The sequence below is a fragment of the Halichoerus grypus genome, chromosome 10, assembly GCF_964656455.1.
Source record: "Halichoerus grypus chromosome 10, mHalGry1.hap1.1, whole genome shotgun sequence".
In the NCBI taxonomy this organism is placed as follows: domain Eukaryota; kingdom Metazoa; phylum Chordata; class Mammalia; order Carnivora; family Phocidae; genus Halichoerus; species Halichoerus grypus.
Genome location: NC_135721.1, coordinates 104416061 through 104436501, shown reverse-complemented (window position 1 = coordinate 104436501; position 20441 = coordinate 104416061). Strand labels below are relative to the sequence as shown.

Genomic DNA, 20441 nt, shown 5'->3' with positions numbered 1-20441 from the left:
TTCTGTAAGAAGGTTTATCAAAATCATATAGTCAGAAGGACTCCCTGAATCTCAACTCTTCATACCCACTTAACTAATAATGTCCCTAAAACCCACTGGATGGCATATCAAATCAATATAGTTGGCACACTTTAAATTGGATCTGACTTTTAAATGAATCAATGCATTTCATAAGAGAACAATTTCTTGATCTGAGACTGGAGTCCCTCATGCACCGGGGTTTAACCAATGGCAAACTCCGAAAGCCCCAACACCATCCAGACCCTCTTACCCACCTGATCACATCTCCAACTCCTCCCCCCGACCTACTGTGCTCCAGCCCCATGGGGATCTGTTTGTCCTTTAAAGTCTCCATGTTTCTTCCCATCACAGGGCCTTTGCATTGGTTTTCCCTTCCATCTGGGAATTTCTATCCTCCTGGGCTTCTCCTGGTTCCCTTGTCACCTTCCCAGAAGGACTCTACTCAAGGACTCCAAATAACTTCCCCCACCCTCAGTTCCTTTATATTATTATGTTTGATATTCTTCATCACATTTACTGCTACTGAAGCTGTGTTGTTTACTTATTTAAATGATCATTATCTGCTTCCTATGAGAATTCAAGCTCCCCAGAATAGGCACCTGGCACTTCTTGTTTACATAGGCAATCCCTCACCCAGAACAACGCCCAGCACAGCATGAGCATTTCATAAATCAATGAGTGAAATAAACGTAAAATTTTCTGCATCCTGTAGGTTTTAAAGATACAGATCTCAGAACTGGCTCTGAGTTAATAAACAAGGGTTGGCAACCCCGGGTACATGCTTAACAATGACATTATCAATATTTTTATAGGAGGCTAAGTGTTGGTGTAACAATACATTTCATGACCTTATGATATTTTATGTCTTTTTTTCTCTTTTGAGATTCTATTTAAATTCAAGTTAGTTAACATATAGTGTAGTATTAGTTGCAGAGGTAGAATTTAGTGATTCATCCCTTGCGTATAACACCCAGTGCTCAACACAAGTGCCCTCCTTAATGCCCATCACCCATTTACCCCATCCCCCCACCTACCTTCCCTCCAGCAACCCTCAGTTTGTTTCCTATAGTTAAGAGTCTCTTATGGTTTGCCTCCCTCTCTGTTTTTATCTTATTTTATTTACTGTTTTTGTTTGTTTATGTGCATTTACTTTTTTTTTAAAGTGTTTATGGTTGAAGCAGCCAAGAAAACTTGATTTTCTTGAAATGCTTGGGAGGTTTTGATGAATTAATATCTAAATATGTAATTTGATTGATAGAATTAATTCAATAGAATGGGATATTTTTCTAAAAAACTGCTTACCAGATCTGTAATTTTATCACATTATTAAACTAAAGTACAAACAGCAGAATGTATTCTTCTCCACACACCAAAGCTCCTAGAAAATTCAGATCTGGCCATATAAGCTTGCAAGAGAAATATTAGTACCCTCATTTTACGGATAAGGAGACTTCTGTTCAGAGAAGTTGGTAGGCCACTTATCTAAAGACATGCAGAATTGGCAGATCTTAGACCTCCATTCCAGTGTCTGACTCCCTGGGCCCTCCCTCCTCTTTCCATTTCTAAGTGCCCAGCTGGGTGAGCATCTGGGTATTGGATTTCAGGTTGTAAGGAAATGTCAAAGAGTTGTTTGTATTTCAAGAAAGTTGATGGTAAAACTTTTCAAGGAAATGGTAAGTCCCATGGAAACAGAACTAAACTAAAGATGACGTTGCTCTGAAGACATCAATCCTGAATGTGAAATTGTGAATCATGAAAAGAGAGAGAGGGTGGAGAATTAGAGAGTAATTAGGATGGAAGCATTCTGTGATGAGCTATCTACATAAGTTCTGCTGGGGGAGAATATGAAATGGCGGCACAAGTCCTCAAGAATGGGGTGGCCAGACCTGAGCATTTCCTGCTCTTGATTTTCCCTGTATCTGAGAGTAGGGTGCTTTTTGACATCATGGCCAAGGGTGGGGGGTAAATAAGGAAGGAGAACCTTGCTTTAGCAGACGATAAAACACTGAAGATGACAAAGACGAAGCAAACCCAGGCAGAGCGGGTTTTGCTCTGGTATTCTCTGTGCATCTTCAACCTTGAAAAGATAAAAAGAAGACTGTCAGAAGGATTTCAAAGATAAATTAGAGAAGGGGATGGCGAGCAAGGATGTAGGGATTTTCAATTATGTCGAAACTTTTGGTTTAGACAAATTTTATTCTGTGAAACTGAAAGGGGTAGAATATTACATTCAATAATCTCTGAGACAGTTGGAGAGACTTGAAGATTACCAGCCAGAGAAGACAAAAATCTCTATTTAAAAAAAAAAAAACAAAACAACCCACCCAAAACCATCGGTAGAGTGCAAGGAGCAAATTGTAGAAGCCACGTATAATAATATTTGACGTCAGCCTAAACACAGTGGTTCTCAACTTTTTGGTCTGAAGAACCTCTTATAATTATTGAGGATAGACTCCGAAATACTTTGGTTTATGTTTTATCTATCAACATTTACTGTATTTGAAATTAAAACTGAGAAACATTTAAAACATAAGAATGCAAAGCATCGCTCCATTGGATATCAGACCAATGACGTCAAGACATGTCATGTAGCTTCTAGGAAACTCCACTGTGCACTTAGAGTGAGAGTGGTAAATGCAAATGACCCCTTGGTATTGTTAAAATAGGTTTGATCATGCAGACTCCCTCAAAGAGAGGAGTTCAGACCACACTTTGAGAACTGCTACAAGAAAACTTCTCACCATGTGCCCAAGGAGACACGAACACTGATGTTCATGACAATATTACTTATAAATAGCTAATACTTGCCAATATCTCTTAGTAGAAACATGGATAAAGTGTAAAAAAAAAAACAAACCACCCTCTAATTTCTAAATAAACTCATTTTCTACATATCCATATGATTTATCTCAAAACAATATTAAGCAAAAAAGCAAGTTGGAGAATATTATAGGATGACATCATTTAATAAAATTTCAATATGCCAAATAATACTATTATTTCTATAGCTCCACTTGAAACTGAAAATCAAATATGAAGCAAATATTAAAATATGCTATCTGTTCACTTTAAGTAGAAGCAACAAAGGCTTTTTAATATTATCCTCTGTATTTATTTTTAGCATCTTTCAAATGATTTCTAGGCTGTTACAAATTAAGTTCTAACTTCAGTCCACCTAAAACAGTGGTTCTTAAAAATGCATCAGCAGCATCTGAAGACTTGTTAAACATGCAAATCACCAAGCTCACCCCAGATCTATTGAATCTGAATCTCTAGCTTGGGGCTGGGGAATCTGGGTTGTAATAAACTCCTCAGGAGATTCTGATGAAAGCCCAAGTTTGAGAACCAAGGGGCAAGAACAATGTGACCATTCGACCTGCCATTTATAGAAATGCATCTAATTTGGAAGTAAGTTTGGTAATATTGCTTACGATGTTCTGTGGAAAATGATGTTGGACAGAAAAAGGAGTTTCTCAAAGGTACTTGCCAAACACTTTAAAGGGATATCCCCCAATCTCCCCTCCACCACCTCTGGCGGGGGTTCAGATTTTCTCAGTTTGCCTATGTACCCTTGGCTTGAGTACATGCACTTTAACTTCTGACACAAGTCTGAGCTAACCTGTGGCTTCTGGTTACATTTCTGAGCATTTGGAAATCCTGGCCAGCATAAACTTGTATTGATTATACCTTATGTGGATGAATTCCTTTATAATTACCTAAATCAAAGATCTCAGAGTGCGGTTTCCAGACCAGCAGCATCAGCATCACCTGAAAACTTATTAGAAATGCAAAATTCTGACCCTATCCCAGTCCCACTGAATCAGAAATTCTGAGGATGGGCCCAGCAATCTGTGTTTTATCAAGCCGTCTAGGTGACTTTGATGGTCTATAGTTTGGGGAACACTGACCTCAATAAATCTACATAGAAGAAGGGTGTCCTGGCAAGGGGGACAAGCAATTTAAAGAAGGTTCTGAATTGGAACAGCTGAAACTCTAGAGAAGAGTTCATTGCAATGGTGAATTTCCATTCAGAACCCCCAGCCTTCCTGAAGCTTACTGATGGGTACCCAGGAACTAGCACTTTGCCGCAATACAAGACACTATGCACGTCTTCCATTTACTGCTTTCATGTCGAGATCTCTTCTTTTTCTTTGTCCCCTTTAAAGGACAACTTGAACAAATTAGAATTGTTGCTTCTACTTAAGTAACTTTGCTAAAATGGCTTTAAATCTGAACAACTCTTTTCACTCCTTTCTGTCAATTCCTTCCTAGCTTCTTATTTCAAGGATTGTTTGGACTTCTGAAATAGATTCTGCATGATTTATAATCTGTTAAAAATAGGGAAGATTTCTCCAGAGAAGGCATTCCCAAAAAGTGGGATCATCCAAACCACACGACATACTTCGGCCCCTTGAGCCTTTTATTTTCCTTATTCTAGAGCGGCTGGTGGAGTCAGCAGGATTCTCTTGGACAACCAATATTGTCCAAAGCATTAACTGCACTCATGGGATCTGGAGGAGAGGATCAATCTAAAGGAGATGGCAAGAGTATCAAGTATGGATTTATTGAGCATCCTTCAGTTAAAAGTGTTTGATTAACTCTATTCTTTCTGGGGAAAATTCAGCCTAGCTAACTACTGTTTTGTCACTCCTCATCTGTATTTATTTTCTTTCTCACAGGCAAAACCGCACCTGAGGTCCCATTTGTAAAATTCAGGCCTGGGTCTATGCTGAAGATGTATTTTCCAGTCATCTTGCAGTTTGCATATAAGTGTCTGTAACAAATATTTTCATTTCACACAGACCAAAGGCTCACTCATGGGGCATCAGGGCAAGAACGCCCATACAGGAAGTAAGCGAATCCTGGGGCTCAGGAGCTCGGCAGTTAAGGAAATCTTGCTCTGACTCTCGGTGGGGCTGACAAATTCTGTCAGAGAGGATAATGGGCCAGCCCGTCTGAGAGATGGAAGAAATGAACTAGAAGTCCTGTTAAGTCCTACATCCACCAAGCATGGTGGATTATCACTGAGATAGGAGCGTCCTCCTTCATTGCCAGCCGGGACCTGCTAGGACCCAGACGAGTAAAAAACCACAGCAAATAACACTCTGTCCTTCCCCAATAATAAGCACATTCTCTAATAAGACAGTACATGTCCTGGGCCTTTAGCTCGGATGTTACACTAAGACTCTGTCTCCTTCTAGAATGTTCCTCATCAAATGATAACCGCATTCAATAATTATGTTTCACTTGGGCATTTTTCCCTCACTGTGAAGATCAAGGGCAGAGAATTTTTCTGGGCACAATGCACATTCTAACGTCTGAGTTTTATAAAAACTTGGGGTATGAGAAAAAACAAAAATAAATAAAAAGCAAATTCTTTCTAATCTCAACTTCTTATTAGATATGGCCCACCCTATTATTTAGTCATTAGTGAAGCAATAGCCTTCTCTTAGGGAGAAAATCCCATTTGATAAAAGGATACTGCCTACTATCAACCAGTAGAGTTGGTTAATTGGTCAGTTTCTATTAAATATCAATACCTGCTTTAAATGGGAGATTCCTTTTTGTCCCTAAATATGTATCTTCTCAAATATCCATCTATTGAGTATTTTACATTTTAGCTGGCCTGAAAAGTTTCAGAATCTTACCAGAAAATCAAATTCACAAAATGCATGATTAGAAGATTCTATATTTATCTTTGGTTTGAATAGACCTACCTGTTTCAATACCAGAATAGAAAACAAAACCAAACCATACCAGAATAGAATGACCAAGACTATGCATGAATGATGGAATCACAATTTTAATTTACTCAGCTCTGGTGATATAAGAATTTCCAGTAACTTATCAGCTAGGCTTCTTTATTTGCATCCTCTAAAAATGCAACCACTTCTGTTTTGCCTAAATACTTAAACACAATGTATTCAATATTCATGTTTACACAGAAGAAGGTATTCATAGCTCAGTGCCTGCTAATATGATGAGCAAGAGACATAGAATAGAATCTAATCTATTAGATAACAGGATGATAAACTTCAATGACATTTAACTCTCATAGGCAGCTTTTGGGCAATTGCTTGGTGGTCTACGGAATTCTTATCATTCTTTTTTATTGACGCATAAGGAAACAGCAATGACTGGATTTTCTCTGTAGTCACTTGGCATATCTGAAATTTATTGGGACTAATTTCTGCTTTAATGCAATTATTTTCATGAACATCCCTTGCCAAAAATCTACTAGCAATTTCTTTAAGGTAAATTACAACCTATAGGACTCAAGTGACTCATTTTTATTTGAAATAGCTAGACCATGAAGACAAATATGAATATATTACATATTTAAACATGATTATATATAAAACATGCACATATATGTGGATATGTATGTATATGCATGTGTGTGTATATACATACATATGAATCATTATTGTTAAAATCTGTTAGTACTAAGTTTTCTATACAAGTTTAAACATTCTGAGGGCAAATGTAAAACACCTAAAGGTTGCCTACTTAATCTGAGGTTACTGTCAACATTTACCAGAGGGAGCAAATAATATTTTTTGGTATGAAGACTAGCAAACACCATTTTAAAGTAGAAATAAGATTTTTCTATTTTGTGATTGCATTTTACATGTTTGATTTAAAAAAAAAAAATCTCACATCTGAAAGCTGAGGTTCCTTTTCATGTGCTGCAATTTACAATAAGTGGGGAACATTATAATCATTGAAGAATAAGTGCGGATCATCAGTGGATATTTAAAAACAAGTGCATGATTTAGGCATTTTTCTAGCTTGCCTGTAAGGATGGTGCACCGCATCAAATGAGAACACGCGTCTCGAGCCAACTTAAAGACAGAATCCCCGCCATACCTTCATGGGCGCCAGCTGGATGGGTGTGATGCAGGAAGGATCGACCATGGGCTTGGGCCTGTTGGCTGTGTCGGCTAACAAGCTGTGCCACTGCTGGGGGAGGCCCGTGAACTTCTGTTCTTGTGGATCAAACCCCGTGTGCACCCTGTGTTCAAAGTTGGAGGGACCAGATATTTCAATCTTTTTCTTTTTCTTTCCAAACATGATGCAAACCTGGGAAATGCAAACAGAAAAGACAGATCCTGTTTAGATCTCGCCAGCAGAAGACGATAGGAAAATGATTCAGTCGCAGGGCTAGCTTTTCAATTATTCCTCTCTGTCTCAGCTGCAAAAGATGAAAGTTGGATTTTCAGGGTGTGTAGAGCAGGTATTTCATTCTTAATCTGTTTTCTCCTTGCCCTTGCCATGTGGAATATAGTCCCTACCCCAATGATTTTAGATTTGGCAATGTGACTGCTGTGTGGTCCAGGGCGGTGGGTTTTGAAGGCACTGTGTGTTTTCACTCTCCTCTTTGTGCTTCTGCCACCTGGCAGGAAGATCTGTCTTGTGGGTGATACTCCCTCAGCCCGGATCCTGGAAGGAGAGATGCATGAAGCAGACCCAAATCCAACCTCCAGTCTAGATCCATGTGCAGCTGAGCCCCAGGTGACTCAGGAGTAAGAAAGCAATGTTTCTAATTAAGCCACTAAGATTCCGGCCTTGTTATGTGGTATTAGCAAAGCAAAAGCTGACAAGCACACAGGGAGAAGCATCTCAAAGTTTGGTGTGCACTTAAAATCTAAAAACCTTTGGACAAATAGGGGTGTATATGAAAAAATGGGGTTAATAATCACATTCACCATATGCAATTCTTATGAGGATTAAACAAGCAAACATTTGTAAAACACAAAGTAAGTGCTGCAAATATTAAATAGATCTCTGAACAAATAAACCAGAAACTTGAGTGGCACTGCCTACAGAGGAGGGGAGAAGGGAGACTGGGGACAACGCAGGGGGGAAGACTACTTTTCACTGTATATTATATTTCTTTTTAAGATTTTATTTATTTATTTGACAGAGAGAGAGACAGCGAGAGAGGGAACACAGGCAGGGGGAGTGGGAGAGGGAGAAGCAGGCTTCCCGCTGAGTAGGGAGCCCGATGCGGGGCTCGATCCCAGGACCCTGGGATCATGACCTGAGCCCAAAGCAGATGCTTAACTGACTGAGCCACCCAGGCGCCCTGTATATTATATTTGGAACACTGTACAATGTATTTTGCCTGTTTGAAACAACGTAGCTTACCCAACTGAAACATATCCTGTGACCAGGATACTTCCAGGATACCTGCAGAATAGTCACTTTGTGCTTTACGGTATTGAAAAAGCATAAGACGTCCTGGGTTTGAATCCCAGGCTGATTCACCTATTCACTATGATCTTGGGTTAACTGCTTTTCCATCTCTCAATTTATTGTGAATAGGACAATCATGATCATTTGGGGAATCCTGAAAACACAGCTGCAGGCACTATAAAAGGTGATGGTTTGGCTTCAATGTTGCTTTGTTAGGGAAGCCTTATCTCAGCCCTTAGGCTTAAATAGGTTATACACGTGTACAGCTCCATGTACATATTCTTCACAGCATGTATCCACTTGCTGTCAATTAATTAGGTGTAATGGTGTGCCCGGTGTCTGTTTTCCCTACTAGAATAGAAGATACACCAGAGAAAAGATACTGTTGGCTTGTTCACTACCACATGCCAGTGCCCGGCATATAGAAGGGCTCAAGAAATACATGCTGAGGGACTAAAACCATAAGCACACGGGGCGCCTGGGTGGCTCAGTCGTTAAGCGTCTGCCTTTGGCTCAGGTCATGATCCCAGGGTCCTGGGATCGAGCCCCGCATTGGGCTCCCTGCTCCGCAGGAAGCCTGCTTCTCCCTCTCCCATTCCCTCTGCTTGTATTCCCTCTCTCACTGTGTCTCTGTCAAATAAATAAATAAAATCTTTAAAAAAAATAAAATCATAAGCACTGTACATTTATTCATTGACTAGCACCTGGGATAAGAGCTCCACAGATGTTAACATCTTCCCTTGCTCTCCCCCTCCTCCTGACCCTCTCTCTCCCTTGCCTTCATCTTCCATTAAAATTTGTTTCTTCTTTTAACCAGTTATCCCTGCTTGGCAAATGGCATCTTCCTGCTGCCTTCAAGTTTTCTCATGGTCCTATTCCATCCTCCGCTGATGCCTACTAGTCTGTTGAGCTGCCAAAACAAAATACTCGGGACTGGGTGGTTTATAAACAACAGACGGTTCATTCTCACAGTTCTGGAGTCTGGAAGTCCAAGATCAAGGCTCTGGCAGATTCAGTTCTGGTGAGAACCTACTTCCTTGATGGCTGTCTTTTTGCTGGTACCTCCCATGTTGGAAGGGAAAAGGGAGCTCTCACTGGCCTCTTCTAATAATGACACTAATTCTGTTCATGAGATTCCACCCTCATGAGCTGGTCATCTCCCGAAGGCCCCACTTCCTAATGCTAACACCTTGAGGATTAGGAGTTCAATATATGGGTTTTGGAGGGACACTTTTAGACCACAGCACTGGATGGATATGTATTCTTTTGACAGAGATCAGATTCCTCACAGCTTTAACTCCCCCAGACTCTACAAAATCCATTTCCCTATCCATCCTGGTTGTTACTTCAGACTAATTTGGAAAACACATAAAGTGATAGAGAAAAATCAATGAAAGATAATAAGGGCTCAAAACACCTTGATGTGTTGTCTCTTTTGGAGAGCATAACAATTTAAAAAAACTCTTTAAGTACCTTACTAAAGTGCATTAATAAATATAAGTCAGCTGATTTTAAATATTTGAGAACACCCAAGCCAAAATGTAAAGAACTAAAGGAATCCAGCTGTGGTAGACAATCCCAGGAATGGCCTCCCCTGTTTCATGCCTCTCAGTGTCCATGCCCCTGGGTCGGTCTCTTCCACATGACGCTGGGCCTGGAGATATAATTTGCTGTGGCCAATGGGACAAAAGAAACTATGACACAAGCATGAAATGATCTTGTACTTTGGGGTTTGCCCACTTGCTGCTCTTGGAACCAGCAGCCAGCTTGAGAACAAGGCCAGGCCATCCTGCTGGAGGATGACACGCTTTGGTCCAGCTACCCATCAGCCCAACCATCAGCCCTGGTAGCAGAGCCACGTAGCTGACCATCAGCTATCCACGAGGTGAGCCCAGTCAAAACCAGCAGAAGAACCATGCAGCTGAGCTAGACCCAAAGTGCTGACCTACAGAATCAGGACACACTAAATAGTTGTTGTGTTAAGCCATTACATAGTAGAGTACATTTCGGCACAGAAAATGCTAATAGCGAAGACTTGCTTATCATCCCATACCTTGTATCTTCAGATGCCCATCATTTTTCTCTTTCTACTTTAGCTGCTTCAAAGTCTCAAGTAATAATGTCCAATCTGGGTAACTACATTAGCTGTTACACAATTCCATTAACTCAGAGGAATCTTGATTGTGATGCTACTCTCTGGTTGGATGAGGGCCTGCAAGGTTTTCAGTGGCCAGGATATTATGCCAAATAAGTGAGTCTACATAGTATCTCTAGGTGTTATTTAGTGAAAATGAAAATAATTTGAAAATATAATTTGGTTATGTGTTGGCTGAATCCACTTGATGTTTTAATAAACTTTATGACCATTTTTTTAAAAACAAGGTAGCAATTATTTTACAAAAATCACGAGATGAGGTTTTTTTTTTTTTTTTGCATGAATTCATATATGAACAAGCACTGAAAATGCTAGGTCAAATATTTTTAGAACCAGAATAGAAATGTTTTACTATTCCCTTCCTGACTGTGAATGTCCCAGTGGTTGCCATGCCATTCAAATGAGAATGTAAAAAAGAAAATCTCAATGAACGAATACTGTTCTTATTCTAAAATAAGACAGTTGTGGTGAGGAAACCTGTGGCTGAATGAATTTTCCTACACTGTATCCTGTGATAATATACAATTGTAATTTAAATGGTTATAAATACAGTGCTACATATCTAGTAAGTTCAAGTTATAGAGTTAAAGAGGAAGAAACTAGAAAGGAAAATTAAAAAGTTCTACATTTTCAAGCAAAGTTCCTGTGAAGCTCACACTTGACTAAATGTAGAGAGAGAATCTCCATGGTGTATGGTGATATTTCGTTAGTGATGAGCAATCTCACACTCAGGCAAAAGAGTCCTGATGCTTTTTACACCACTAAGCAGAGAGATACATGGTAGGAGGCCCTCCTAAAATCCAAGCTCTGCTTGATAAATGGTCTCTTCTCTCTGATATGTCCATGCTTAGTCTGTATGTGGCATAGTGCTCAAGGCTCATTGTGTCCGCTCGTACTTAAAACTCACAATAACACTATGTTGGCAGTGGGGGAGGGAAAGGGATGTTTCAAGACCACTGTTTGATTTGCTAGAACTCACAGCAACTTAGAATACACTCGCACTCCAGCTGTGATTTATTACAGTGAATGTATGCAAAGCATAATCAGCAAAGGGAAAAGGCACATGGACAAAGTCTGGAGGAAATCATGCGTAAGCTTCCAGGGGTCCTCTCCCAGTGGACTCACACAGGTCGTGATTAATTCCTCTAGCAATGAATTGTGACAATACATGAAAAATGCTATCTCCCAGGGAAGCTTGTTATAGACTCAGAGCCTGAGATTTTATTCAGTATTAGTCATACAGGCACCCTTTGCTTGGCCCATGCCAAAATTTTAGACTCCAGAAGAAAAGCAGGGGTTCAGCATAAACAATGTTTGCATAAACAGTTTAGTCACAGTGAACCATTCTTACCAGGAAGAGGTGGGAACCCTGATAAATTCCAAGCTCCCAGATGCCACCCAAGGGCCAACCTTGCAAACTGGCTTTTCTAAGACATACTCAGGCCTGCTATGTTAACTCTTCTCTGCACAGGAGGTGTTATTATCATATCTCCATGGAGGAAATAGCAGCTCAGAAGTTAAAAAATGGCAAAACTCGAGACTCAGAACCTCAAAACACATGCCTTTTAATCACTAGACAATGCAACACTGTCCTGCACTAGTACCAGACATCCCCTCCCCTGACCTTCTTAGGAAACTTGTGCCCCTAGAGATATGCCTGGGTGGGGATTGTGAGCTCGAATAAGGGAACTATGAAATTCTGGAAATTTGGGGATCCTACTAGCTCTCTCCAGAAAGACCCTTTTTCCTGACTGAGCAGAACTCTGTCACTGAGCAAGTGTCAAAGGGCTGCTGGGAGCCAGGGCATCCCCTCGATAGAAAAAAAAGACCCTTGCTGCCCAGCATCCATGTAAAGTAAGGGCATAGAATACCACACCCTGCTCCCAAGTTCCAGCAGACCTACTTCCAGAACGTTTTGGTAGTTATCATTCAGCATAGAAAAGTTTGCTACAGGTTTTTATTTTTTAAAAAGATTTATTTATTTGGGGGGTGGAGGGAGAGAGCAGGCACCCCTCTGAGCATGGAGCCCGATGCAGGGCTGAATCTCACGACCCTAAAATCATGACCTGAGCCGAAATCAGGAGTCAGACGCTTAACTGACTGAGCCACCCAGGCGCCCCGCTACAGGTTGTTAAATCAGGCATTTCAAGACTTTATATCTGCTATTTCCTAATTACTTTGTTTCACTATTAAACACACATGTGAGCACCCCCCCTGCTAGTTTGACTATGCATTAACCAAAGTGTGTTCCTGAAACACCAGTTCTCTGAAAGGTGAAAGATGTGGAGGATGGAGGGTGGTTCCTTAATTAAGTACATTTGGGAAACAATGGGTTATATACGTTTCCTTTATAGGATTTCTTCTCTGCTACCATGTAGTTACATTCCTAGAGGAAGAGAGTAAACAGACCCCAGAATCCCTGTTTCTGAAAGTTTCTGGCAAAATTCAGAGCAAACCGCACTGCTTTGATGGACAGTTTTGGTCACCATGTGTTCTTGTATGGAAGCTGTGTCATGGAAGACACTGAAGGAAATCCAAATTCCCAGACTCCAACGCAACACTCTGCCAGCTTCCCTGTCATCTCAGCCCGCGAGCTGCTTTCAGCAACATGACAGCTCTCGGGCCCACCTCGGTGCTGCCTGAAGCACGTGCCTAGCCTCAAAGCTCTCGTATGTGGCATCTCCACACTCGGCTTCATGAGCTGGGATCATGAGCAGAGATTCAGGGAACTGGCAAGCGAGAGGGGCACCTGGGATCCTTGGTGTCAGGCTGCCTGGTGTGGTGGCATAGGACCTCACTGGGGACCAGAAAATGCTACTTAAAGTAGACTTAATGTAGGACTAGTTGTGCCAGATGCTGTCCTGTCTGTGTAAACTCATGTATTCTCTCCTTATGGTAATTTATGTTGTAAGGGCTATTATTATTCTTGCCATACAGATAAGGAAACCGAGTCTCAGCGAGGTTAAGGAGTGCCCAAGTTCACCCAGGTAGGAAGATGCTAAAACGGGATGCAAGCCCAAGCAGTCCACATGCTGAGAACAGGCTCACCCACACTGCTCGCTGTCTTGAATACCAGAGCGGTCCCCACTTCCACTACATGGCATGCCCTGTGACCCTGGCCACCTGGGATAGAGTCCTCCTCTCTAAATGCAGATACTCCAGATTTGCTGAGCTTCTGGACTAGTTAGAATTACTAAATAAGAAGGCAATGGAAGAAGTCTTTTGAAAAGCATCAGTACAGGCAACAGTAGGTAACACAAAATGAGTATTTCCTGGAATCAGACATTGTCTAGGCTAAGTGGAATAGTCATTCTCTTATATTCTGACAATTCTGTGAGGTGTTACTTTTATTTCACAAGTGAAGGAACTGAAACTTTGGGAGGTTAAATCACGGGATTACCCGTGGTACGATGGCTAGCAAGTGGCAGAAATGGAGAGAAATCCAAGCCTACCTAATTTTAAGACTTGGCTCTTAAGGGCCATGTTTGACTGTCTGGTTGCAAAGTCCTATTCCATTATCAATATGCAATTACTCTCACTTCAAGTGAATTTTAGGCAAAACCAATAACTGTGTATGTGGAACTAGCCTGGGGTGCATAGGCAGGCTGGGAGACTCTCCCAAACCCTGTGTGACATCACAAAGTAGCAGGGAATTTGGAGATAAACAACATGTCACCTTGCAAGATATAATAAGCCCTTTACAAAATAAATGATTATTTATAAAGAAGCCATTATAAAAAGAGGAGAAAGACAACAAGAAACTTTGGGAAAACCCAAAACTGGAATGGGGAGAAAAGATAATCATAATATAAGTCTTGGCTCATCAGTAAGCAATGACAAAAATCACAAAATTTTAGGACCATTTACATATATAACCAAAAATAGCTGAAAAAATATTGGGAAAATAAGGGAGGTAGGCAGATTATGTAATAAAGAAAAATTCTACCTACATAGCAGAAAATACAAGGATGGAGTTGCCTAAAATTGCTCTAGCTGCATACAAGTATCTTTGTCTATATATAAAAAACTGAGGGGCGCCTGGCTGGCTCAGTCAGTAGAGCATGCAACTGGATCTCGGGGTTGTGAGTTCAAACCCCACACTGGGGGTAGAGATTACTTAAAAATAAAATCTTAAAAAAGAAAAACTGAAAGAAAAAAAAAAGGCCCAAACTGAAGAAATGTCATGGAGGCTTCTGGTAAGCAGAACTTGGAGATATCATGGCAATCATTAGAGTTCTTGTGCTTTTTGTAAACCACATGTGGTATATTTCAATCCTAAAATATCTTTGAACCAACAGACAACACACACTTGTCAAAATTAACATGTATCCAAATATACTCAAGTAAAATGTTAAAAATCCATCCTTCGGGCTAATGTTCAGAAAAAGAGATTGATCTACATGGGTAACAGAGTAAACAGGGGGCTCCCAACCATCATTTTGAAATATGGAGACTAGTCACTGATGAATGACTGAAGAAGTTGCTTGCTCTTGAAAAATACACAGATGACAGCTTGGGTTTCCAAATGGCACCAGTGTACTCAGATGCTCATCTTGCCTGAGAAGTGGCAGTTCATACAGAAGGAGTATTCGTTAAGGTGTTTGAATCACAGTTGATTTCTAACCCTGGGCTCTTTTACCCTTGTTTCTATTGTTCTACATTACTTGCTAAGCTTTTTGAGTACCAGAAAAGCCTACTTAATTTTGTGGTGGCCATGTTCACCGAAAGTGGCATGCAGCTCGGGAAAGAAGTATCTCCTCTGATTGTTGAACTGCACACTTACATGATGAGCAGATGGAGAAATGCAAAGAAACCACATCTGACATAAACTGGTATCCCCCATTTCTTGCCTCTCTAGGAGGTCTCCTAGCTCATATTGCCTGCGGTTCATGGTATACGCATTGTATTGGTCAGGGTTCTTCCAAGAAACAGAACAGGATTTACACAGATGTATAGAAGAGATTTATTACAGGAATTGGCTAATGTGGTTACGCTGGCCAAAATGTCCCATGGTCTGCTGTCTACAAGCTGGAGAAAGCTAGTGGTGTCATTCCGTCTGAGTCAATAGGTCTCAGAACCAGGGGCTCATATGATGTAAGTCCCAGTCTGAATCTGAAAACATAAGAACCTGTAGCGCCAATGTCCAAGGGCAGAAGACTGGATGTCTTGGCTCAAGTAGGGAGGCAGGGAATTCACACTCTTCCTTTGCCTTTTTGTTCCGTTTGGGTCCTCAAGGAAATGGATGGTGCCCATCCACCTTGGGGAGGGTCATCTGATATATTCAGTTTGCCAATTCAAATGCTAATGTCTTCCAGAAACAGCCTCAGACACACACACACACACCCAGAAATACTTTACCGGCAATCTGGGCATCCCTTCCTCCAGTCAAGTTGTCACATAATATTAAATATCACAAGCATGTAGGCAAGAATTTATAAAAACATTCTTGTTTAGGTGGGAAATGAAGTGACCTTGCAGGTAGGTTTAAAAACTCTACCTGACTCAAGCATGCTTACTGGCCCCGAAAATCACCACTAACACTTGATTCTCCTTAATCTTTTTAGAGCAAAAAGTCAGTTTCAGGGCCATGAATTCCATTTTCAACTTTGTTGCTCAAAGTTTAACTAGTTATATATATATGCCTTGTAACTTTATTTTATTTTTTTATAACTTCTACCATTCTTTATTAATTTGTAGAGCTTGAATACTCAGTAAGAATAGTGGTATACTGATGGGAGGCATCTGTAGTTTCCAAAACATTGGCATGCTCAGAGAGGTTTTTGAAAGGACTTTGGGCCACAGGATACAAATTCACAAGCTATTGCTTTTCTAGTGTATTCAAAATTATTAAAGATACTTGAGACACATGATACCATGTGGATGAACCTTGAAGACATTATGCTAGTGAAATAAGCCAGACACAAAAGGACAAATATTGTAGGATTCCACTTATATAAAGTACCTAAAGTAGTTAAATTCATGGGGACAAAAAGTAGAATGGTGGTTGCCAGGGGCTGGGAGGACTTACTGTAAAATGGTATACAGTTTCAGTTTGGGCAAATGAAAAGGTTCTGAAGATGGAGGGAGGGGATGGTTGCCCAAGAATGTGCATGGACTTAATGCCACTGAACTGTATACTTAAAAATGGCTAAAATGGTGAATTTTATGTTCCATATATTTTATAACAAAATAAAATAAAAAAAAAATAGATAATAGTAGGAATATGTTCCAGGAGCTTTGACTTGCATGGGGTAAGTAGTTAGCAGAGAAGGGCCGCGGTGAAGAGGGGATGGGGTAGGGACAAGATAAGCAGAGTGGGAGCCAATCTATTAGATAATCTTCTGTTCACATCTCCCCTCACCATCAAAATGGTATTGGTCTAGCCTCTGGTATTGACATCTACTTGGAGGTACGCTTGCAAGCCCTATAGCTGAAGTGAGGAGTCAATGTAATTACTGGACTATTAAGATTTTGAGCTAGACAGACAGCTGGATACTTAAAGACCACAGAATTAAATATAGCGCCTTTAATGTACATCTCAAAAGTGATTCTTTCCTCGCTGACTCTCTCATGAAGAGGTTTCTCTTTTCTTAGCCTCAATGCTGTTTTGAAAAACTTGGTAAATGTAATAATGAGTACTTAAGGACTTCAGAAATGCCTAGCCATGTTTCAATAATTTAGGTTTAATGACTAGCCTGTCACTGGTAGAAGAAAGATGGCTGTTCGAGAAACCATACTGCAGAGGGCTTGGCACCAACCCTACCATCCCCCTGTTGAGATGCCATTGCTCAGACACATATCTGTCATAGCCTCAGGGTCTGGCTTTTAGTCATGCTGCTTTTAGGTAAAATATAACATGGATCAGACATTTGTGATTCAGGGGAAGATATAAAAAAACTTGGGATGGGGTCATTCTAAAAATAAAGTTATTCTCTCAAAGTATTATTGCATCAAAAAAGATATAAAGGCTATGCTCTCCCTTCCTCAGAGTCTTTTATTGTGGTGTCTCCTGGACATCACTCATGGGACAGTCACTGTGTTCCAGCAGGTCCTTCTCCCTCCAGAAAAAACTTTAGAGCATGTTGGGTTGGTAAAAAGATGCTTCTTGTATCTGGTCCCCATTTCTATGACACAGACGCTTGTGATCCAGTGGCTCCATGCTTCAGAGCCTGCACTTCTGACCTCAGCCCTAATCCAATGGCATCTGCCTTCTCAACAGCTGGATCCCCTTTCTTCTCTTGGGGATCTGACTCTGGATTCCAATTTCTATCCTTTGCATTTGAACTCAGCCTCCATACTGGACTCCTCGCTTCTTATTTGTCCTTCTCTACTATAGGACTTTCTTAGGCACGTCCTACTGATTTGAGTTGTTTGAATTTTACCTATTTGCTGGCTCCTTCTCATCTAAGCTTCCTGATTCCATCCTGAATCTGGACTCTGTGGCTGCGGTTAGATTTATCGCATCCATGCACCCAACTCCACTGTCTGGACCTTCAACGTTGCGAGACCACTCTGGTCCAACCCAGCTCTCCATCCTGGCTTCAATTCATCCATCTCATTTTTCTGCCACCCAACATATGGGACTAACAAAAGGAGTCCTTTGAGGAAAACGTATTTAAATTCCAATCATTTTTACACTGTCTAGAGTGATAACATAATGTTAAAACAGTAGCAAGAAGACTATAATAGTTCATAGAAGAGTATCAACAGAGTAGACATTCAAAAATTGCAGAAAAATATGTAAATGTTATGGTCAAAAGCTACTTTTTCACCATGGTTTTATCTCATACCACAAGTTTACTTCCTCTTTATGCTGATGACCTCAAACATGGAGACACAGCCCATGCTCTTCTCCTAAGTTCCTGATTTATGCATCCAAATCCCCTCTTGGATTTTTCCCACTCTTGACATCTCCAAAACTTAAGTCACAAACCTCCTATTTGTTGAACTGGTTCCTTCTCTAGATAACGCAATCCTAGTATACAGTACCACGCTGTATCAAATTATTGAAGCTAATTCCGGGAACCTACTTTGACTTCCCCTTCTCTATCATCCTCCAAATCCAATCATGACCAATTCCTGCTCACTCTGCTCCCCAGATGTCCAATACATCTGTACATCTCTCTAAATTCTCACTGCATTAGTTTTCTAGTGCTGTTACAAAGTACCACATGCTTAGCAGCTTAGATAACCCAAATTCATCATCTTACAATTCTTGATGTCAAAATGTCTAAAGTAAGTCCCAGTGGGTGAAAGTCAAGGCATCAGCAGAGCTGTATCTCCTTCTGGAGGCTCTAAGGAAGACTCCATTTCCTTCCCTTTTCCAGCTTCCAGAGGCCACCTGCATTCCTCGGCTCTTGAACCCTTCCCCCATATTCAAAGGCAGCAGTATTGCATCTCTCTCTGACTAGTCTTTCCTCTACCTAACTCTCCTCTTCTGCCCTGTTCTTCCACTTTTAAGAACCCTTGTGAGTACACTGGGCCCATCTGGATAATCTCCCTATCTTACGGTCATCTGATTAGCATCCACAATTCCACCTGGAGCCCTAATTCCCCTTTGCAATGTAACCTAACATATTCATGGGTTTCAGGAATTAGCCCTTGGACATTACTTTGAAATATTACATTCTCAGGAAGTTGCAAAGATAATATAGAGAGGTTCCCTGTACCCTTCATCCAGTTTCTACCCATAGTCACATAATTACTGCATGATATACAAGCCAGGAATTTGACATTGGTGCCATATGCACAAATAACAGGACAATGTTGTATCACATGTGTAGATTCACGAAACCACCAGCACAATCAAGATAGAGACCTGTTCCATCACCACAAAGATCTCCTTCTTGCTATCCCTTCTATAGTCACTTCCACCCCCCCACCCTTGGCAACCACTAATGTTTCCTATATCCATTAATTTGTAAGGTTGAGACTGTTCTATAAATGGCATCAGACAGTGTATGGCCATTTGAGATGGGCTTTTTCGCTATCATCATAATGAGATCCACCCAAATTGTTTTGAGTATCAATAGTTCCTCTTTATTGCTGAGTAGTATTCCATGATATGACACACCCCTGTTTCTTTAACCATTTACCTATTGAGGGATAATTTGGTTGTTTCCAGTTTGGGGCTATTATAAATAAGGCTGGTATAAAAAATAGTGTGCAGGTTTTTTTGTGGTTGTAAGATTTACTAATTTTTTGTATTGATCATGTATTGAAATGACAATATTTTGAGTATTTTGGATTAAGTAAAATATATCAAGATCACTTTTATTTTACATTGTAAAATATGGCTACTAGAGTATTTAAAATTAAATATGGACCTTGCATTGTATTTCTTTTCCTCCCTCCCTCCTTCCCTTCCTTCCTTCCTTTCTTTCAAGTAGGTTCCATGCCCACCATGGATCTCAAAGTGGGACTTGAACTCACAACACTCAAATCAAGACCTGGGCTGAGATCAAGAGTCAGATGCTTAACTGACTGAGCCACCCAAGTGCGCCTTGCATCATATTTTTACTGAAGAGCGCCGTGATAGAGTAACTTCGAGGAGAGTAATTGTGTGGCTACTTGTGATACACATACTGGTAAAAAGTGCTTAAGTAAGGTAAGAATAGGATGGATAAGAAGGTGTAGGTCTTGCAAAGTTGAGACACAGCATTCCAGCAAAAGGAACGTCAAGGATAATGGCCCCAAGAGAGAAAAGGACTTGCCTTTTCAAGAAACAGAAGCAGTCCATATGGCCTAAGCAGTAGGGATCTAAGGGAGAACGGAGTGGCTCACCATCTTGAGACAGCCATTGCCTAGATAGCTCCAGATTCTCTAGTTTCCCTCTGTATCCTACTTCATTGACGTTAATGCCCAAATATCCTCACCAACTTTCTAAGGATAATAAATAGAAAACTGAGGGTAACAGGTAAAACGTATTTCCAAAGTGACTCTTCAAGTGGGCAGAGTTTCCCAAATAGACACTGGCCCATATATTAATCCTAGCAATACCATTGTTGTCTGTTTGCTTAAAACTTATGGCAATTGTGAGTAGATTAGTTTACCAGTTAGCTTTTGC

The 20441-nt window shown here is 40.6% G+C and overlaps 1 protein-coding gene across 1 annotated transcript in view; it reads right to left on the bottom strand.

The window, feature by feature from the left end:
* The window catches only part of PAK5 (p21 (RAC1) activated kinase 5), a 288487-nt gene that overhangs the window by 90965 nt on the left and 177081 nt on the right, over positions 1-20441 (bottom strand). Inside the window, exon 3 of the mRNA XM_036067827.2 lies at positions 6892-7104. Within this exon, the coding sequence (XP_035923720.2) occupies positions 6892-7095 (204 nt within the window). The 5' untranslated portion in view covers positions 7096-7104. The remainder of the gene's footprint in view (positions 1-6891; positions 7105-20441) is intronic.